This window comes from Toxotes jaculatrix, chromosome 14 (assembly GCF_017976425.1).
Source record: "Toxotes jaculatrix isolate fToxJac2 chromosome 14, fToxJac2.pri, whole genome shotgun sequence".
NCBI lineage: Eukaryota > Metazoa > Chordata > Actinopteri > Toxotidae > Toxotes > Toxotes jaculatrix.
In genome coordinates this window covers 13,544,661-13,567,162 of record NC_054407.1, presented here as the reverse complement: position 1 = coordinate 13,567,162, position 22,502 = coordinate 13,544,661, and the positions used below count along the sequence as shown (strand labels likewise).

Below are 22,502 nucleotides of genomic sequence, written 5' to 3'. Positions count from 1 at the left end.
CGCAGTCTCATTTTGCTCCTTCTGTATTTGGACATGTAGGGGGGCAACGAGAAACTTTGAAAGTCCCCACTGATTAAAACGAAACCGTTTGGAAAATACTTCCTTTACTGAAAGCTGACAGCATCAATTTTTATGTAGTTGTGCAGCAGAATAGACCAACCTTATCTTCTTTACAAGCCAAGAAATGTTTTACATAATGTTTAGCCCCAGCTACAACTTGTGTCATATGAAAACTATGCGAGATTATTACATAATTAAATGTTGAAATAGCACTGACTAACCTCATTGCTGGAATGTACAATTAGGTGTCCTTGTAAAAGCCTTGAGTTTACATGCCAACCAAGAGCCCTTCAAAGATGGCTTTTCTTGAGAGCAAGATGCAATTCCTTATTTAGACTAATGATGCCTGTCTCCGTTTTGCCTGTTTTCACAGTGCTGGGATCCAAACATTTTACAAGACTGAATCACAGCTAGGGTTTGCCTCTGGAGGGACTGGTTTTATTAGCAGACTATTTCTGGACACTTGTCAGATTCCACTACAGCAACCCTTTAGTCACTTTTCATTAGCACTCACATTCAAAAGCTCACAGAGTGCACAGTGTTGGGTTTATACTCACACATATTTCAGTGTGTGCTGGCAGAACCAATGGGCTGTAGTCTTAATCTGTAATGCCCTTTTGCACAGTCCAGTAATTCCATGAGGCTTTTCGCTATCATGGTTGTATGATCAGCGATCCAGCGTGAGCTCAGTGGTCTTTCCTGCAATTTGTTCGGCTATACAGTCGAGCTGGATAAAGGGATATGTTGTCTGAGCTCTCCCTCATAGGTGAGCTCAACTGAGAATGAAGTTTCTATAAACCAGATGGGAGCTACACCCATTATAGCACAGGGTCAGTGCAGTATAAATGGAGGGAAAGGTTTCTATGGAGGAAATGAGACACATACAAGGGTCACTGCAGTCTAAGTTGAACATAAGGTATAGGACCTTGGAGGGAAGGGAAGGTATAATGGGGTCCTTATAATATAACAACAAAATGCAGTGTCTGTCAAGGACATGGCAAAAAAAGAACAAAATCCTCATGATGCATCTATCCAGCAAGTATTGCTCATTTGTACTGAGCAGTAGTTGCCTGGTATTTTTAAATTACAGCAGACCTGAAAAGGCACATTGTTGCAGAAGATACTGCAGCTTTTTCAGATCATTCCTTGTGTCTTCTCATGGCTTAAAAGCATTTCAAATCTGAGATTTTCACATGACTCCTGCATGCTTTGGTCTGTGCAAAAAGCAAATCCATACAATGATAAGATGATTTCTACATGCAGGTGTGTCTGCAGTAGCAATCCAGAGCAGTAAATGGAATACGTAGTGAAATCATTTTCACATAAAACGACTGTAAAGAAGCATTTCCATCAAGGAAAGTGCTGCTGCACTGAGGTCATTAATCAACACTTGCTCGAGGTGATTGGACACTGTAGTGCCTCAACAGCAGTTGGGATATAGTTTCACTGTGCAGCTCTACACGCCCTGCCAGTCAGACAGCACCCTCTGTGCTGCCTGTGTGTGTGGGTGGCTGGTTGCTATTTGTCCGAGATGGCTCAGACACACCTGCAGACATGGCAAGGCTTGTCTCATCAATGTCAATGTAACCATGCCCCGTAGCTACAAAAAAAAAAAAAAAAACATAGACAGTGCACATTCAGCTATTCAACTGGACAGAAAATGTGTTTTCATGATTGTAAAACAAAATGTTTACATCTAATGTAGCTGCAGTAAATCACTGTAAAATAGCAGTGGTGATCAGATCACAATTTGCTTACCGTTTTGATATTTTAGGCATACTGTATGTTTGAAAGCACACATCATACTGTATGTGAGTGCACATAAATTAACTCACAACTTTCCCTCTTTCAGGAGAGTATGTGGACTGTTATCTAATGCCTGCAGAATGCTTTTTTTTTTCTTTATTCCTACTTGAACGAAAATCCCCTTTTGCTTGACTGAACTTAAAGGGCATTGACCACAATGCCACAGGCATTGTAAGAGTGTTTCTGTGTGTGCGTGTGTATGTCTGTGCACTTCACATGACCTCACTTTTTTCTTATCTTGCTTGAATTGGACTCTTTCACCTGATGGTACTTACAACACCCACACACACTTTAACAGCTTTCGTTTCCCCTTTCTATTCCCATTTTGGGGCTCTGAGATGGGTGGAGTGGTGTTTGTTTAAGCTGCAATTTAGTGTTATTATGCAAAGTGCTGCAACTTTGCCCACAACTTAGTCTGGTGTTGCAAGGCTTTCAGGTCAGTGCATGTGGGGGGAGCTTTGCTTTTAAATGTCTACATGTGGAAATTGTTGTGTACAACAGTTAAGTGAAGACTTCTTCTGATTTTATTTCATTTTGAGTTTCCTTATGACTTTCTTTCTCTGTGTGACATCATTCAGTGCGTGAGTAAAGTAAAGCAACCGCAAGAATTCCAGTGCGCCGTGCAGGAAACACGTAAGCACAGACAGAGGGCCCATTCTTACACAAAGTGGGCAGGGTGCAATGACGTTGTGACCAAAACACACGCTCACGGAGTGAGAGAGAGAGAGAGAGAGAGAGGAGGAGGAGGAGGAGGAGGAGGAGGAAGACGGGAAACAAGGGTAGAGAGGGAAACAGGAACAGAAAGTGAAGACTTGTCAAGATGTCTGGGTGAGGGGGACCAGAACAGAGCAGGAGCCAGATGCCAAAACAGAAACAACAGAAGTTTAAGCAGCTGACTGGATAAGACATGAGAGGAGACCTGACCTGCCACTTCACAAGTGCCTGCGGGGTAAGGTGCCACTTTCAAAGAGATCTAGAGTGCCAGCAAATTGAAATACTTTGAAATTGTTCTGAGTGGTTTACGTAAGCTGTTTCTTTGTGTGCTTTTTCTTGTGTGACTCTAGGAAAACTGAAGTTAAATTGCTGCTACTGTGCCAGGCTCCTTAAAAAATGTTACTTTGGTAGTGGTTAGATTTGACAGGATGTTTGACAAGTTACAGAGATAAGCTGATAAGTTTCTTCCTGTCTTTGAGTGCTACAGAGTGAAACCATAACTTACTCACAATGTTATTTTTCTTGAAATAAACCATCTTATTTAAATTTCCCTTTATGAAAAGAAAATGTTCAACACTGTCGTTTGCTACAGACTCTTCCTTTGGTGCAAACAGAATCACTTCCTGTTGCTCCGTTCAATGAACCTATACAAAAAAAAAAAAAAACATTTTTGACTCAAACAGTTACAGATGATGGGTTTTTAGATTCATCTGAGAGACTGTTCTCCTGCTCTTACTGTAAGAATGTTCCCCACTTTTCTCATTTCACTCAGGCAGGATCGAGTTGATGCAAGTCTAAACTGTAATGGGTTGGTACTCTTGCTCTTACTCACTGTGGAAAACTGCACTCCTCCAGACTATCAGCAGGCATGTGTCCAACCAAGCGAAACAGCTGCACTTAGTGATCTAAGATAACTCATGTTTTCTGCAAAAAAACAAACAGCTATGACTTTATTCGTTCATTGGTGGGTGACTCAAGTCAAACTGAACATGTCCAAGTGCTGCGTGTTAACAGTGTGCATAAATACAGCACATGTTCAGAGGGATCTGCTCTGTACGTGTGCTGGGGGCAAGTCATTAAAGATTCCTGCCCTGCCTTCTGTCACAACTTTGTGTTTTAGGTCGCAAGTGTGCCTTAAAAAGCAGCAAGGGCTAACTGAGTGCAATCATAACATTTTTTCTCAGCCCCTTCCTGGCTTTGTGTGCCCCAGAAATGGCCTTTTCCTGTATATGAATGGCTCCAAGAGAGCACAATGTCATGAGAAAGTAAAGTACCCAGTGAGAGTCTTAGAAAGGCATCTTGGTGAGATAATTCAAAGCAAGGAAATATTTCAAGCTTGGATCCTCATTTAAAATATACAGAGAGTCCTTCTTTAGTATGAAAAATGCCTATATTCACTTTATAAATGACCCAAACTAACTTCAGTTCAAACATGCGACATCAACAGTTACAGTTACTTTCATAGCGCTCCGAATGGCCTGCGGAGAAAGAGAATCTTGGCTCAGTAACACTGGCAATTGCCATTTTTATGTGAAGAAAAATGTGGACATGCGATAGTGAAACTACCAAAGCTAAGCTGTCTCTTTGTCTTTCATAGAATCACTATTTTTAACTGCCCTTTGTATGTAAGTGCATAGATATGACAAAAAGAGGCCTGAGATCTAAGGTCCTTTTTTTTTTTTTTTTACATTTCCTCTTTTGGTTAATGTCGACAGTGTAGATAGCTCATGTTTACAAAGAACTCACAGTGATCTCATTGTTCCTGGCCAGAGACAGAACACTTACTGATACTGACATATCCTTTCCATTTAGTGGCTTTAGCACTGATACATTATTAGTCATCTGTTTTATATAGCTAGATCACACCTCTGCACTGGTCCTGCTCTTTGTCTCTTTCCAGCAGATTTATTGTTCAGTAACTGTTGCTTGTCGTGTTGACAGTGTTTTTCATAATGTGAGGAAGATGTACACAAGGGTGCTGCAGCTCAGCCAAGCTCATCACAACAACAATGTAGCTACAGCAGAGAAAATAATCAAGAATAATGTGGCAGTGACACCGTGGCTCCCGGCAATGTGCACAGTCTTCAGCATAGTCTGTAGTCAAATTTCCATCAAAATGAAAGGCAAACGAGGCAGTCCACGCATATGTGATGTTTTTGTCGGCTGCCATTTTTGTGTCGCTTCAGTGGAGCAGAAGCTTGAGTCAAGTTCAAGTCACATACTTCATGTGTAAATCACGACTGAGGACAATAGTATATATTTTTTGGAAAGTCAGCTTTATTATGAGCAAATTGATAATCTGTATAAACCACAGAAAACAAAAAATCAAGCTTGACTTTTAGACTTTAAAAAAAGCATTTGGCTCTTTCTATCAAGTATAATTGTCAGTTTGAGTCACAGAGTTGCACTTTTATTGCTTTTGCACAGTATGTATCTTGCATAATTTCCTGTTAGTTTAAAACATTCAAGTCTGTTGGTTTCTTGTATAAATCTGCAAATGCAGCATACCGTAAAGAATAGTATATAGTACATACAGTATACAGTTAGTATATAGCATAGATCTGGGACTCAGCTAAGGTATTTTTCTGTTGTGTTTTTTTTTTTGTTTTTTTTTTAGACAATGGAAGAGGTAAAATGAAGTAATTTACAAGAGAAAAGTGACTAGAGAAAAAATGGACAAAATCCCATGTAGCAGAAACATTTTTTTTCTGGTTTCCTATATTCTTAATCATTTAGCAGCCTCTTAAGATGATCTTGTGACCCCTTGTTCCAGATTGGGAACCATGGGTCTCTGATGTATGGATTAAAAAAGATTAAGTGGGCAGCTTTCACCTGAAATCAAACATTTTTTTTTAAAGTTCTTGAGGGCCAGCAGCCCCAGGTCAAATATGCACAGCTGCTTATTTTTAACTTTAATGTTATCATGAGCACAGCGTCAAATGTGACGATTTATTTTAGATCAGTTGCTGAGACAGCTCTTTCTAAACTCTCACTTTGACATTTCAGGTGACTCTCACCACTTAGCTTTAAGCGCTCAGCTTCCTGTTGAGGAAATGAACAGAGGAGAAGTTAGCGGGATGTTTGCGGGTAAACCAATTTCACACATGAGACTCAACGCACAGCGACAGCCATGCCAAATCTATTTGCTCTCCACTTGCAGCTGCATCGTCTTTTCTCTCTGCCCAAGATGCAGCCAAATGTGAGATGATTTTTTTTTTCTCCCGCAACTGAATGTGAAGAAGCGTTGTCGCCGTGAGCCATAGAGACTCGAAGGGACATACTTGAGTCGCAAAGTGTTTGAATCATTTGAAAAACTACAATTGTTTAACATCATTTAAATAAAGATGTCGCCTCAAGGCTTAGATTTAATCAAACGGTCTATATTCTCAGAGAAAAAAAAAGAACAATATTACTTTTATTTCTAAGACTAGCTTTTCTTTTGCAGACCGACTTCAACAACTGTCTCACCTCAGAGCTGTTGAGAGGAGATTTCATCTAAGGCCAGAGGAAAAAGTTACAATCAGACATTTATGAAAACTTAGGCCAGATCCCATCTATCTTCTCCAATGGGAACCATTAGCTGGGTATATTCAGATGAATGTCCTTCAGCAGGTCTCTCTCTGGCCTACCTTCTCTCTTTTTTTTCTGACACACTGTCGCACTCTCCGTCACAGTGGGACTCTTTGAAAGAGTGGTTACCTCTATCTCTGCCTCTCCTTCCCTCAGACACAATCTCCCTCCACTTCTCCCTCTCTCTTTTTCTTTCTCTCTCTCCCTTTGTTTGCCCCCGTCTTACACAGTGGGACTCTTAGAGAGATCTGCCCTGAATCCTGAATGGCTCCTCTGCAATATTAATGAGGGGAGAGCTGAAAAAAATCTGAAGCTGACATTGACAAGAGGGGGAAAGCAGGAGTAGAGACGTAAAGACAGAGAAAGATAGATTGGATGGATTGGAGGCAGGGAAAGGAAAGAGGGAGGCTGAAGACAAGCTGTCTGCTGAAAGCCAAATTTCTGTCCACATTCACTTTCCTTTTTTTTTTTTTGTTCCACAGACACACCCAAATTGAACTAGCTGGATTAAACTAAACTGAGAGCCAAAGAGCAAGAAGACAGGAGACAACTGGAGAGGACAAAGAGCAAGAAAACAATAAGTGGAATGTCAAGTAGCATAAACAAACTTGGATCAAGTGCAGATTGAGATCTTTGAGATGTCTCACAACTGAGAGGTTTCAAAGAAATCACACAATCTCACAAACAAGTGAACTTTTGGTCTTTGGGATTTGTTTAAAATGTGCTCTGGCCTTCCTGAAAGGACACTTTAAGGGACACTTTAAAGAAGGAGGCATCCACAAATTTGTCCTCCAGTGTTTCTATTTAATGTAAACAACGAAAGCCAGAGGACGTATACAAGCCTCATCAGATAGTGCTGTGTCTCAGGGCAACTATCTGAACGCAGATCTTCACAACTGTAAAAACAAGCACATGAAAGTTCAGTGTCAAGTCACCAAAGATATCTGACTGGAAGCTGTTGGATTGGTGGGTGTTTTGTCTGAGAGTAAAAACTTCACATCTTGGAACTGGAGTCAATTGCCGTAAAATGACTTTTAATTCAAATTAACACCACATCTTTATTACTTTGGTGTCTCCGGCAGCTTGCTATGCACGTTTACTGTCTAATAAACCTCACAACTCTCTGAAGGATTTATTCAAACTTTACAAACTCAATCAAAAAGAGGAGTCACAGTTCTGTATCCTAAAACCATGGATGAGAAAACAGACAGCATTCAGGATTTTTTCAACCAAATCTGGAGCTTTGCTACAGAAAAACACAACCAGGGGGTCTACAACACAGTCTGTCTGGTGGTCCTCCTAACTCTTCCCTTGCTGGTGCTCCTTACTACTTTGGTGGTGTGCTGCCACTGCTGCTGCTGTCGCCATGCCAACGGCTGCTGTTGCTGCTGCTGCCGAGACACCATGGCAACCGCAAGGTCGAAGAAGAAAAAGAACTCATCCAATACTGAAGACCTGTGGATCTCTGTCAAGACGAGGCCGATGACACCTGACAGGGTCGCCCTGGCCATGGTGTAGGAATGCATTTTTATTCTGAGATTGCTGATCCTGGGCCAGTTGGTGTAGTGGAGCTGATCGAGAGTCTCACAAGGGCAAAACTCAAACCATCTTAAACTCGAAGGAGGCTGAGGATGTTGTCCAAACTATTGGACAGGACTTCATATTATCATGGGCACTGATTTGGTTTAAATATGTAATGTAAATTGTACAGATTCTTGTCAGTTTGTATTCATATAATGTCGTATGAGGAGATTTGATCACATTGTTTACAGCCTTTGGTATGAGCCTTTTGGTGTGTTGTACATTAAATAAGAAATATGCAGACAGGAGGATATATATACCTGCAAATGTCTGTGTGTGTGAGTGGGTTAGAGAATGCGTGTGTGTGTGTGTCTCAGTGTGTGTGTGTGTGTGTGTGTGTGTGTGTGTGTGTGTGTGTGTGTGTGTGTGTGTGTGTGTGTGTGAAACAGAGAGAAGTACAGTGTTATTGAGAGCACTTTGTTCTTAGAGCTCCCATGTGAAATTCATTGCATCTGTATTTGGGAGAGAGAGCCAGGTCTGCCCAGTCGTCAGGTGGCTGTAACACTGCCTGCTTTTCTATAGTCAAGCTGCAATGTAGAGAGGTGATTCACTGTCACTTTCTAAAGGAAAATGTCAAAAAGGTTAAACTCACGGGATGCACAAAGAAAACTATAACTGCTTTCATTTTCATTTCTTTCCTGTTCTTGATTTATTTTCTCGACAGAATTTAGTCCACAGGAGAGGTACTTCTCCTACTTTTTGGTTCCAATATTCAGGTCAAGTCAGCCTTAAAGGCACATTTCATAATCAAAGTGTAACGGAAACCACCAAACATTCCCAAACTGGTTGACAGATCTTTCAGTGCACTGATTAATACTAGAAAGCAGTCATGTCCACATCAAAGTCAGTAATGTTTTCTGGGTCTGCATTTACTGAAATTTACTTAAGTATAAGTGAAATATAAAAGTAAAAGTTCTTAACATTTACTCCCACTAGGAAACGTAAGAATAAGTTATTTCACAAATTTCTCACAGAAGAACAGAAGTCTCTGAAGCTGGTTAAAAGTAGATCTGAGATTGATCAAAAAGGGGAGCACACATCTTTTGAGACACGTCTTTGAGTGATTTTATATAAATTATTATAGGAGTCATTCTCAACATGTAACATATATAATCATAGGACTGTTTTAGCCACCTACTTACATTTGATTTGGACATTCAAGGAAGTTACCCCTCTTTTTCTTTGTGTCTTTTGCATTTATCAAAACAACACAACTTAAGCTGGCATTAAAGGTTTGCAGTCACTGTCCATACATCTTTAGTATGTGCACCTCAGTGGGCTGCTAAATTCTCTGTATCATTTCTCAAATGTATACCAGAAGGAGAATTTCTTTCTTTGGTTTTCTTTTGGTTTCCATTAAGGCAAGGAAAATGTGCTTTTTGAAAATTTAAAATTACACGTCTTTATAGAAAAATATTGCAACAACTGAACAATACAACAGATTATTTTATTGTTGTATTTGTTTATCATCTGCTCCATTGAGTGTTCACTGTAAGTAGGAGCAAGATGCTTGATAAGGGTCCTATTGTTCACCCCTAGCAAAGAGGTTTTTAAGTTGTTGCTTCAGAGCATTTTTGTGTAATTCTTAGAAGTTTGATAAATACATGCCTAGGTTTGTTTGAATTAATAATTTTTGTAAAAACAGTAGCATTATAATGCCATTGACCTGAGAAACAAACACAATGATAATTTATTTCATCTGTAAGTCAGTGTGAATATACCTCAAAGTTATCTGGTAAAAAAAAAAGATATTTAAAGAATTCAAAGCAAACTTAACTTATTTAACTAAACATAAAAAAAAAAGTCGAGCAATCTTGAAATAATCAAATGAGTTGGGCTTTGAGTGGAATGTGCCTGAAGGCTCATTTTATTTTTTAAGTGTGTGACATCTCAAAGCCTAATTAAGCAGAAGCGTCTCAGCAGTATCATCATCTTTATGCATTAGTTTACACGGGCACTAAGTTGATCTTCTTGCTCAAGTGCTGCTGGGAAAACAGGCCCCACTCATTTCATTACTGCTCATACAGATAGATTCCCATGTGGAGAGTGGGGTTTGTCTCTTCTGATCCATGTTCACAGAAAGAAACTGTACGTTGGGCTTAATTTGAAAGTTTGCCCTGCAAAATAATAATAATTTAAAAAAAGCTGTAGTAATGGAGTGGTATCGCTTCAGATTACCTGCTGTGGATTGTTTTGTTTGAGATTTACAGTCAATTTACTGTTTCTTATCATTATTAATTACTGACTGTGCCAGGCTTCCTCAACACCATAATTATAATGATAACAATGGGGGAAATTAACTGATAAAAGATAGAAAATAATGAAGGAACAGTTGGACGTTATGGGAAACATGTCAAACTAGATGAGAGGCATGATACAATTCTCATATCTGTAAGGCAAATATCTAGCTTGGGCCAGCTGCCAGTTAGCGTACCTTAGCTGACTGGAAGCAAGGGGAAACAGCTAGTCAGCTCTGTCTAACAGAAACAAAATTACTAATAATTTCTCAAATTATATTTTGCTTGTTTGATCTGCAAAAATGGAAAAGACTGGTTTTACAAGGGGTTATGTGCCGTACTTGGGTAACAGTAGTAATAGTATATCCAATAATGTCAGATTATTCCTTAAAACTACAAAAACGCTTTTACATATAAGTGAGTTTTGGGAAGGGGTTTAGAAAATTAGTCTGGCTTTCCAAACTGAGATGCAGGGAGTCTCATGCTGAAAGATCTAAAACCAAATGGATCACTGATTTTAAAATCTATGGGATGGCTGAAAAAATTAGTAACACCATGTGATTGCTAGCTTCCATATTATTATATAATGTCTTACTTAAAGTATTCTGCCGCCATTTCAGCCAGGCAGGAAAATTGTGGTTTTCTGTTTCTGCTAAACACATTCAATAATTCACACATGAATGCTAATAATTTTTTAATTCATTCCATCTCATTTGCCTCCCGGCTGCATTCAGTTTCCAGCTGACCATGAGTTACTGATCCTCATTATCACACATTTCACATCCATCATACAGTATTGTGGGTGTTTTTACAGCCCCGCCCTACAAATGTATATTACCCTGAAGTGTTGGTTGCATTAATGATTTCACATTGTTTTCTTTTAACATGTTAACACCATTCACACTTTTCCTCTCAGCACCTGTTAGTCTGTATTTGTGATGTCGAGCTTCAATGTGTTTTGACTTCCCTCGCTTTGAACATACCATACTCATTTTCTAGGGACTATGTAAATCAGCTGCAGGAATTAAAAGGTAGGGGATATAAAATATATATGTTTTTCTTTTTCCCTTTGACAGTTTGCTGTGATCAGAGGGAGCGGAGGTGGGAGGACTTGTCTGCTGTTAGTTTGAACAGCAAATGTGCTGTGTCCTGGATGGTTTTCTATATGGTAGCATCTCCTTTTTGATCCTATTGAATTATGCATGACATTGTATATTTAGGACATGTTTTTGTTGTTCCACAGTTGAAAAAATGCTGAGGGGATTCTTTTTTTTTTTTTTTCAATTATGTCCCTGGCTGGGTTTTGTTGGTAACATTACATGCATAATTTATCCTGACACATAAAGAAACAATGATTAGAGAGCACGACGTGGAAGTTGACAGGGAGAGAAATAAAGTATTTTTCTATATTTGTGAAATCCCCCTTTTTTTAAATTTCTAATATAAACTGAAGTTAACAGGGCCTTTAAATTTTGACACAAAGTCATAGTGTTTACGTGTGAACATGTCGTAAATTGCACAGGCATCTTCATTCATCGTGGCTGCTCGGACTCAGACAATATGCTCACAAAAATGGTAACAAAGCCCATAATCATTTTCTCAGACTGTTGACACTCTGCACTTGTGAGAAAAAACAAAACAAACAGTAAAGAGCTGCATTTTGATTTGGTATTTTTGGTGTATTCATATATAGTGCGACATCTTCTGTGCATGGTTCTGAACATCCAAATTTTATATTACACCAAAATCCACTTCTACAGCAATGAATTACAGGAAACACATAAAAGGGGTGGAGGATGGTTTCTAATGGTTTAAACTGTGTAAACAAACATATCTGTAGGCTGCAGAGGCAATGTAATTAATAAGCACTTCTGCCTCTAGTGATCTTCTTGAACATGTAATTTTAATCATCTTTTTGATGGCCGTAGCAGAGCAATCTTTGATGCAAGTAATCAGTTTGGCTTGAGGAGCAATTCATCTTTGACAATGTCAACACTCAGACAAGTACTTTGGGAAATTTGTTCTAACCTACGTGAGATGTTCGGTGTTGTCAACGTACTGGCATAACTTAAATCTAAGCATGTAAACAACATGTTTGTTTATTTCATTCTTTAAGGCCTGAGGGTGAGTCTTTGAGAGTGGTGTTCCACAACGTATCATTATTTTTTGACAAGTAAAAAAAACAAACAAACATTAACATTAACATTGGTGTGCAATCTCTTTTCTTCTTCTCTTCTCTTCTCTTCTCTTCCCCTCTCTTCTCTCTGGTCACTTCTTCTCACTTCTTCTTTCTTTCCAAGAACTGCTCTCACTCCGCCCCTTAAAACAAACACTCCCTTGTTGCCACATTACCAAGTTCTGTCATGGAAAAAATCACATCACACTGAACCCAAGGTTTAGGAGTCAAGGTACCGCAGGCAGACATACTGTGTCTGCACGTCAGCAAGCTTATACTGTACTGTATACTGTATATACACACAGGAGAAAGACAGAGAGAGAAAGAGGGGGAGAAAAGGCAAACTGCTCTTTCTCTCCTTTCTGTTTATGCTGGCACTGAGCAAACCACTTGCCTCACAGAGCAATGGCAGGAACCAATCTCCTTAAAGTAATTTGCAATCACTGTGGCTGAAAAGGCCTTTCGCATCAATGAGCTTTTGTGAGACATTTCATTTCAAAGTTGAAATGAAATGCTATGCTGGAAATATTTGCTGCCAAATTTTAGGCACCAGGCTTCTCACACTCCTATTTGATTTGGATGAATAAACACTCAAAAATAGTCTCTCCTCACTTCTTCATTTGGCCTTTGGGGAAGGAAGGACTTTCCTGAAGTGGTACAGTGTTGTTTTAGTAGATCCTATCTAAAATCTGTATCTTTTTGTGTTTAAATGGTGTAATGTGCTGTTTATATCCTTTCCATACACTTTTAGCAGCTGTGTAAAAATGGTTCCTGGCCAGACAGTGGGTGAGCTGTTCCTGTCTACAGATTAGGAGATACAGAATAGGGAAACTGTTAAGAGAGCAGTCACTAGTATGAAAAAATGTTTTGTACCATGGAAATGAGTTTTAAATAGCGGAAATCAGCTGAGGGGAGTTTCAGCATTCATGTGTTCATCAACCTTACAATTCACTGCTCAGTGTTTTAATGACAATTAAAACTGTAGCTAAGACAAATGACAATGTCTTCAATATAACAAAACCTTTATTTATTTATTTAATTATTTCTCTTTATCTTTATTGTGTGGATGTGTGACATGAATATAAATGAGCAGCTATATGTCAGTTTGATAATATAATTAGTAAAAAAAAAAAAAAAAAAAACAACATATAAAGGTTTTTAATTCGTTAGCAAAGATCCTTTTTTCTGTCCTTGAAAAGACGTTTTTTAGGATCGGTTCAAATAAAAACCTTATGGCCCATGAAGGCTGAGAAAAAAATGTAGGCAATGCAAAATTCATGAGGGCAGGGACTGTAAATCAATTCTGGCAGATTAGCAGGTTGATTGATGCGCTCCGTCCTTGTCATGTAAACCAACAGAGTTTGTAATAAAAGGCTGAAAAAAAAAATGTAATTAAGTAATAAAGCCAGCGTCAGACCAGTATTAATAACCTTTTTCAGCTTTCCAGATTGAAAACAAGACTTTGGTCATTAAGTTCCTGAGAATGGGGCAAACAAACCTCACTGTTACTGATGTTTGATGGGGACACATCACATTGATTGATATGTTGTTGTCCCAATCACATGAATGTGAAGCAGGAGCAATATGGCCATTCCAGACAGCCATCCACTATTATTGCCTGGCTTGTCCTACACGAACTAATGTGATGTGACAGTTTCTGAGGCACAGTGGCAGCTTAATGTGACACAGCCAGCCGGCTTCGCAATCAATAAACTCAGGTCACTAACTCGCTAATTGTTGATACCTGATCTAAAACAAAAACACATAAACCATTTTTACCACTTTTTTTTTTTTTTTTTTAACAGTTATGTTATTATGACAACACTACTAAACACAGGAAAAGTTGCTACTGAAAATTCTTCATAGAACATGAAATTAACAAATATAATACAAATAACCTGGGCTGCTGCCCTGATTTTTTTTTTTTTTTTTTAAGAAAAAAAGTTAAAATTAATGCAGTAATTAGAGAAAAAATTGATTTCTTGGTTTCCAATTTTACCTAAATCTGCTATTTCCTGATTTATAGTTGAGGTTTATACCAAAATCAGTGAAACAGGAGTTTTTAAAATTACAAATACATTATAACTGAAAGACTAAACTCATTAATGTTCAACTTTAATTCACTTCAAAACAACTCAAAAGCAGTTTTGTATTTGCTGCTTTCCCACAATCACATTAAACCTAGGAATTCTTCGATGAATCTCACTGTAGACAAACAGACAATAAGTTACTATTGCATATGAGCTTTTCTCTCCTTCTCTCTCTCTCCCCCCCAAAAAAAATTACTCATATTGTCCAAGTGTTGAGACACACAGAGGCATGTAGACCAGAGGGAATTCCTGTGTGGTCAGAGCATCTAAAGAGGTGATCTAAGCTAAACCAATAAGACGTTAAATCCCAGTCTAATGTGATGGCAGGTTAACATGGCTGAAGATGGCTGTTGTGGTTTTAGAAGGAGGTGCTACTTTATTTCTTTTGGAGGTTTGTGTTTCTGCTCTTCCCTCTGGCCAGCAACGATCGCCTCTTCCTGCTGGACAAGGCTCCAACAGGTCGGATCTTCATCTCTGTGAAGTCGAGGGATGTCAGATGGCCCTTCCATGGCTCCCAATTCACTCCCTAAACATCAGGACAGCAGATTGATCAGAGAGAAGGCAGCAAAAAAGTATGAAAACAAAGAATGATTGGAAGGAGACGTTGTGAAGAAAGCGAGAAAAGCGAGGCAGGCGCCATGACAGACAGGCAGAATGACAAACACTAATAAATAGCATCCTCTGGCTTCATTTCATGTAAGTACAAACTTGTTTTGACTGTTATTGCATTTCGCCGACAAACATTGCAGGAGACATCTGCAGCGGCAATATTATGGATGAGATCTCGACAAGAGCAGAGAAATCCCCCGGCATTTCCTTCAGCATCAGTCTCCTCTAGACCTAATAACTGTTGTTGTTTCCCTATCAGCCTGGTAAAAAACACTTATGGTTTATAGCTGGTGTGAGAAATGTATTTTCTTATCACGGCTGATGGATTCAGGCCATTTCAGCTTCACCTCAACAATCCAAAACAAAACAACAAGGAGTGGGCAGGGGTGAAGCTGTCTTTGATTGCTGACCAGGGAACAGCCTCCCGGTCAGCACTCTTTTTGTCTTTGTGTGAAGGATGTTGAGAAAGGATCCCAAATAACAATGATATATTTTTTTGTTTGTTGCATATCATTTCAGCAGTTGTCATCGCAAGAGAAGCAGTTTGTTGTGAGTAGGAGTTGTGTGACTACTAATTGCGCTTCTTTTTTATCAGTTAGCAGAAGCATTTTATTCCTCATGCAGTTATTTCAGGCTGAAGAGGTGATTCAAAATGGCAAACACTGGGAGTAAACATTTTTAGGATCTACTTGCGTTCTTATTTACGATTATGAAAAATGAATACAGCGTATCTTGCAATGATTAAGTCAGTTCAAATGGTTGAACTTTATGCAAAGTTTGGAATAAAATAATTTAATACGAATGGATAGAGTGAGGGCATGATGCTTGACAGCCTCATTTCCAAGTTCCAAAGACTGTTAACTGGTAACTTAAATGTTTCACAACATAATACCATCATTGCCACCTATTGGAGTTAAGGCACACTACAATAGAAAACCGTAGTCATTTTTACATCTTGTCCTTGACATTAAACCGTCAAGACCTCCTATGCTCAGTAACAGTATTAATGTCAGTAACATAAAAGTATGATTTAATGCCCTTGGGTTGATGATACATTTTGTGCATTTATGCTGATGATGAATTTTGCATGTTATGAAACTACTCTACTACTAAGGATAATGGTGAATGGCTTGCGATGGCAAGGAACTACCATGAAAGCTACTGAACATTAAAAAACAGAGTTTGAGTGTCTTGCTCAAGGACATGTGTGGACAGGAGACGCTGGGGATTGTGCCACCCCTTCTTCTTTTTGGGGGGGACTTTTCGTTCTTTTTAAAACCCTTTTTAAACCCACACTGATAACTGCAGGGCTGACTTGTTAGAAATTCATGACAGAAAATTACATTTTGCATTCATGATCCAACAAACCTCAGTTTAGCAATGCAGAACTGCCTCCCAGCTCACTCACCGTACTGTGTCTGTTGTCTCCCCATTTGCCGTTCAGGTTGGCAAGGTGACAGTTTTTGTACCACCAGGCGCCACAATGGGTCAGGGCACAGTTACCCAGTGCGATGTCATTATCTGAATCAATAGTAGTCCAGGGTCGGCCTTGATGGTAGGTCATGGCATCACCTGGGAATCATCAACAATAATCAGCAGTAACAATTAGCACAGTTAAAATGTTCAAAATTTAACAGAACAGATTTCATGCAGCTCAAAGCGCCTCTGCACACAATATATTACAGAGTTTGCTGCTCACTCCTTAAGGCTCCATTAACTTCCTGATGGAAGACATTTAATAAAATGCAAAAAGAGAGATATACACAGTATATATTGTTTCACCACACTGTGGTATGTGTAGACACAGTGCCTCACTTGCAATGTCTGTATCTGTCTGACTTCTTCAGATACCGCCTTCGCTATACAGCTACTGTCTATTTCTGACTGAATACAGTATACGTTTCTGAAACAAATATCCCACCTACTGTTGGTGTGTATTTGCTTTCCTCACATCCCACAGAATGATGGGTAGGGTGCCTAGTCCTAGTGCTTATTCCCTCCTCTGTCTGTCTCATTGCCATCCTTGCTCTCTCTTCTATTTGAGTAAAGTGTCTGAGAGGAAATATAAGCCCTGAAAGCTGCACATATCGTCTTCTCAGCCCCAGTCTTTCATATTACCTGTAGTTTGGAAAAGACCTTAGGATCAAAAGACCCACCTGCTGTTCCACTGTATTTGCCAATAGTGAGTTTGAACTTCTGCTTGACCGGAGCTATCTTAAAGTTGTCATATACAGCGTAGACCCTCTCTGAGCCCAGGCCCAAGTCAAACCGCAACTCATATTGAGTAGGAGTATTGGTGAGCTCATATATCTTATCCAGACCTGGGGGAACAGACAAACAGGGGATGTGAAGTTGAAAGGAAGTACCCCATTACTGTTCATATATGAATGTTTCAGTGTCTGCAGAGAACCCCAGTGAACACTGGTGTGCTCACCGATCCAGAACTCGTCTGTCATGTCACCAAAACCAGCTATGTACTGTCTCCAGCGTTTCATGAAGTCCAGCTTGCCACTGTTGCGACGCTGGAGCATCTGAAAATTGTGAACAGTGTGACAGTTGTTTCACAAACATGTCAGACAATTTACTTTGAGTTATTGGTTTCTATTTCCACCACTAAAATGCCAGTAGCAGTAACTGTCAGTTGCTGCCATTAAAGAGTTATTCCAGCAACTTAGTATTGCACTTCCATAAAGTTGGGGGGACTCAAAGTAAAGAGATTTTAATAACAAAGGAACAAGATATTTTCTACAGTCAAGCTCCAAACACGCTTGTTTACATATTTTCCATTATGCAGCTCAACAGTGTGTGGACATCATCAGGATTATTTTTCAGATGCTCATCATCTCCACAGAAGACATTATACAAGTTTTTACAGGTTGAGTAGTTTTCCTAGAGAAAAGTAAACTGAAATTCCTGGGTAAAACTGGAGGAGTGCTCATTTAATATTTACTGGTATAAATTCTGCAACTATATTCTTTAAAAATTGTATTATGAACAGTATGAGACTTTATGTGAAGGATTTTTTCCCCATATTTTGGATTGTGCAATTTATCAATAAGACATACCAGCCAGCCGCCTCCATCAGTATCCATGTCGCAGTAGACCTCAATTGGTTTGGAGCGGTCATTGTTAATATAGATGGTGTAGATGCCACTCTTCTTATTGCCATTCTTCATGATCTGAACGCAGTCCATGGGGAAAGGGTACAAGAGGCCAACTAGGGAGGAGGATGAGATGTGAACATTAGTAACGCCCAATATCTAATCTAATCAATATCTAAAATCACATTACAGTAAAGAGAAGAAAATGACATACTGGGACAGGAAAGTGTCATACATGTTAAGCATGATCTTAGAGAGGACAATAATGGCAGAAGAAGTGTGTACAGACCTGTTTTAAAGATGGTCTCCACCACCTTGCTCCTCTTGTTGCCCCTGTAGGCAATGATGGTAACAATGTACCTCTTCCCCATCTCCAGACTGGAAACAGCAAAACTGCTCTCACTGGCTCCAAGCTGCTTCTCAACAGTCTGACCATAACACACAAAGCAACACAAATTAATCTTATTGAGAACTTAGTATAATATGACACAACAGACTTGTACAATGTACAGTATAGTGTATGATTTTCCCGATAACATAACTTGATAACATAACCTTGGATCAAGTTCACTGTATGAGTGATGAGACTGTCTTAAACTTCAATTAGAGACAGGCATTAAATGGGCTCCTCAATTCCTCAAAAATCTTAAAGTATCAAAGAAAAAATCAGTCACCTCATCCATGAGCTTAACATCACTTTTAGTAGATTAGTTTTATTTTTAGCCACAAGAGGTCAGTGTTCTACAGAGCTTAAATGGAACATGCATCTTTAGCCTCAGCCTTCTTCAAACAAAGCAGAAACTGTTTTCCAAGATGTATTTGCATGCTTATAAAGGCAAAGATGAGGTTCAAAACTCAGTATTTCATAATTCTTTGTTCCTCTTTCGTCACGGGACACTTAAAGCAACTGTACAGTGGAAGTGAGGGTGTATTCTTGGGAAATTTAACGTAACAGTTGTAATCGAAACTTTACAGTTAATCTTTTTAGTTTTATAGATAGTCCTAACATCTGAATACCTTTTGGTTTGGGCTGGTTTTCTGTTTAGGTTAGTAAAAGTGTGTGTTAAACCTCATGGTACCTCCATGTTGCCATCCTCATCTCTGTAGGTAAGGATATAACCCTCAATATCAGCCAGAGGAGGAATCCAGGTCAAAGAAGCAGTCTCCAGTGCCACATCTGTAGCCTTCAGGTCCTTGGGTGCATCGATATCTGTGGCATAAACCAGAGTGGATTACAGCCAAAGAACATTGATTTATTCATTAATACATCTTATAAAATCAGCTCTGGGTTGGGTAAATAGAGGTTTTTTGTGGTGCTGATACTCAAGCGCATTCACTAAAACTGGGAAAAATAATCAACTGTTAGTAAAAAGACATTTTAGTGTTTTTATTTAATCATCATTCTAATAATTTCTGTGTTGTGTTTATATTTTATATGTGTTTCTGTTTCTCATACTCACATAAGAATCAAGTGTTTTCCACATACTACCAAATAATTTTGCAGTGCAATATTCATCACTTCTTATTCACTTCAGGAACCTAAATGTGGAGCGCAAGATTAATACATTTGACAGTGCAGCTTTTTGGCCTCCCTCCACCTGAAACACAACACCAGAGATGACTACCATCCACCTGCAGAGATACAATTTGCCTCCGCAGATAAATGGGCAGTTATGCTCTCCCTTATTTGAATGCTTTGGAAGTCTGAAATGAAGCAGACGCTGAAATAATATGCTCGACACAAAGACGCCTTCCTTAACAGCAGGAGCCTTAACCTCCCCGTGGCTCGAGAAATTAGAAGGAGTGTATGTCACCATGAGGTACACAATCAGCCCAGACAATCAGCCCAAACAATCTATTATTAATTCAAATCAAGACTCATAGTTTCATTGCTCATCGGCTAAAAACGCTACCCTCTGTTTTTATGCAAGAGTTCTCCAATTTGTCAGTTTTACTATCACTGAAAAAAAATATAAACAGCTTTTCTGGTAATTGAATTGTAACAGGGGGGAAATAGTGTGAAGAGTAACAAATTTAGTGGTACCACTGGTATCATTAGTGGAAAGCAATGTTGCTGAAAAAGTCTGTGGAACACAGTGATGCTGTTTGAGACAGTTTTAAGTGACATATTAATGATGCCTGTTACTAGGTCCAATAAATTCACAAATGTAATAACACACACTTTAATGCATCCCACATGACTTCTTTTGACACAATGGCTTTCCTATTTGAACCCAACACTGTGCTGGTCTGCAGCCAATGATGGCTTCTAATGAGTTACAACGAGACACGTTTATAATCCAGAACTCAGCCATTTGCTGCCTAATTGAAAAAGATCCAGCTTTCACTCAGCGCTACCAGGTGATTTTACAGATCATCTGGCTCACACAAAGATGCCCCTGTTGTAACCCATTCACCATGTGCTGCCGCTGCTATTTTCTTACCCCACACAAAGTTATGAGGCATACCCAGTGACCTGTGCAAAGCATTTCCTGTCAGAGCAGGAGTTTTGTTGCTTCCTGGTAGTTTACAAGTTTAGAGTAAACAAATTTTGACTTTGAAAGACAGTTGTAGTTTAGTAAATCGAACATCATATGACATGAGAAATTACAGATTGCCCTTAAAAGCATCATGATGTGGTAGACTACTACTGTGTGAGTGAATTACTGTTTTTGACAGTACTGGCTCTTTTGAAAAGCACACCAAACAATTAAACTTCAACAAGTCTCAAACATGATGCAAGCATCCCAGAGTACTCTCTCTGAACCACCCAGATTTATTCCCTGAACCCTGATACTTAACCCTTGACCCCTATAAATGCCAGTGTTTCCAGTATTGTCACATAAAACATCAAAGAAGTACAAGACCAAATTTAATGCTGTTTTTTTAGCATAAATAAAGGTCATGAGATTTCTTATCAGTCACAGTTAATGTAGTTCTTTCCTCATCATATGAAAGGCAAGAGTGTTCCTGCATCTGCACGATACTGCTCCAAGATAGGAACTTGTTTCTGCTCCTGTAGAACCGTTATTCCCCCAGATTATGGCCAGCTGTAGCAGACCATGATTTATCAGTATTCTCTGACTAAGGTCTTTGTTTTTAAGAGTATTAGAGCAGTAACCTGTTTGAGTTTGTGTATTCAACTGTACCTGGAACTTGTTACGGAAAGCCAGCTCCGTGCTAAGATCCCTGCAATTTTTAAATCAGTGCCACATCTGCAGTGCTTATGGGCTGTGCACAGCTTTTTGATGCCTACTGTAGGAAGAAAGCTATTTAAAAAAACAACAAAGAATCAGGCTGCATGACTTTTTGTTACTTTTGTATACTTTTGTATGGCATGCTATCCAATTGTTTATAATTGTTTTACAGTTTTGTTTGAGTGTGTTTCAGCTTATGTGGATTTAAAATTATGGGCTAATTTTAACATTAACAGACCAGCAATTCTCACATTTAGTTCATACAAACCTCAGACTAAAGCCTCTTTTAATTGGAGAAATATAGTTTGGCATCTATTGGTCAATTTTAACTCATATAAACTGATGCTTTGCCTGTGTGTATCACTATGACTTGTAGAAGTCTATAAACTTGTACAAGTGTTAAAAACACAACAGAAAGGATCACAGCACTATTAACTTTAATTTTATCAGCATTATACCTGATCTTGTTGGAATGTTCACTGGATGCTGGATTCATATTTAAAGAGAAAGGAAAGACTTAAAGTTACCAACTGAAAATCCTGTCTGTTCATGGTGTATTAACCTGTCTCAGCTTCTGTTGAAATCTTCCTGCTGGCTTTGTCCCCCTTGAAAGCCCAGATGTAGACAGTGTAGAGAACTCCAGGCCTCAGGCCAGTCAAAGTGTAAGAGGTGCTGTCAGACCCGACTGGGATTTCCTCACTAGAGCCCTCAGAGGAGCTGTAGGTTAGGATGTAGCCATCAATTTCTGCTTGGATCGGGTCCCATGACACGCTGAAGCTGGACTCTGTTTCATCTCGAGCTAAGAGGTTAGCAGGAGCATCCAGTTCTAAAGGAAGATGTTAGTGCAGGTAGTTAATAAACTACAAATGCAAACTGATGTACTGTTTTCATTTCTCACTGAAAAGGGAAATGAAAAGATTTAGCATTTTCTGCAAATGTTAGTAACATGACTGTGAGTGAATGAAGAAAAATTATGATTAAATTAAAAGCATATTGGTAAAAAAAATCGGTATCAAACATAGAAACATTATAGCTTTGTGCCCCTTCATAAACGTAGGTGATGTAAAGGACATGAGGCAGAACTTTCATCAGATCTGTGGCCACATCCATTGATTTCTGACTGTATTAAGTCTCAGGACACGCTGAAAATTAATTTTCTTTTTTATGGGCCAGAAAGATTGGGAGGAACATCTAGTTCTAGGTAGAGTCTTGGTTACAGCAAGAGCTGAGAAAACTGGAAGCATGGGAGCCCATTCCTGGAACCAGGCCTGTGGGCGATACTTGTTAGGCAAAGAGCGCATTGAGATGATGTTGACTCCACCAAAAAAGTGACTCTTTGAAAGTGCATCTTCTCCAGTATG

At 39.1% G+C, this 22,502-nt stretch overlaps 2 protein-coding genes across 5 annotated transcripts in view; one reads left to right on the top strand and one right to left on the bottom strand.

Moving 5' to 3' along the window:
* The first annotated feature begins 2,621 nt into the window (after positions 1–2,621).
* On the top strand, positions 2,622–9,539 carry LOC121192881 (uncharacterized protein KIAA0040). Its single transcript, XM_041054833.1, has 2 exons — positions 2,622–2,815; positions 6,633–9,539. The coding sequence occupies exon 2, from the start codon at positions 7,342–7,344 to the stop codon at positions 7,666–7,668; it is 327 nt and encodes a 108-aa protein (XP_040910767.1). The 5' UTR covers positions 2,622–2,815; positions 6,633–7,341; the 3' UTR covers positions 7,669–9,539.
* A 4,342-nt stretch (positions 9,540–13,881) lies between these two features.
* Positions 13,882–22,502, bottom strand: part of tnn (tenascin N) — a 32,844-nt gene continuing 24,223 nt past the window's right edge. For 2 of the 4 annotated variants that reach the window (XM_041054828.1, XM_041054829.1), the window contains 8 exons: positions 21,704–21,967; positions 19,024–19,154; positions 18,234–18,372; positions 17,909–18,060; positions 17,278–17,374; positions 17,000–17,164; positions 16,252–16,415; positions 13,882–14,760 (listed from right to left, as the gene is read on the bottom strand). In XM_041054828.1, coding sequence (XP_040910762.1) covers positions 14,611–14,760; positions 16,252–16,415; positions 17,000–17,164; positions 17,278–17,374; positions 17,909–18,060; positions 18,234–18,372; positions 19,024–19,154; positions 21,704–21,967 — 1,262 coding nt within the window. In that variant the 3' untranslated portion in view covers positions 13,882–14,610. The remainder of the gene's footprint in view (positions 14,761–16,251; positions 16,416–16,999; positions 17,165–17,277; positions 17,375–17,908; positions 18,061–18,233; positions 18,373–19,023; positions 19,155–21,703; positions 21,968–22,502) is intronic. The other 2 variants (XM_041054831.1, XM_041054832.1) reach the window with 1 other exon arrangement.

Excerpts from the sequence above, each read along its gene's own strand:
- LOC121192881 (XM_041054833.1), top strand. The coding sequence starts at position 7,342 with ATGGATGAGAAAACAGACAGCATTCAGGATTTTTTCAACCAAATCTGG.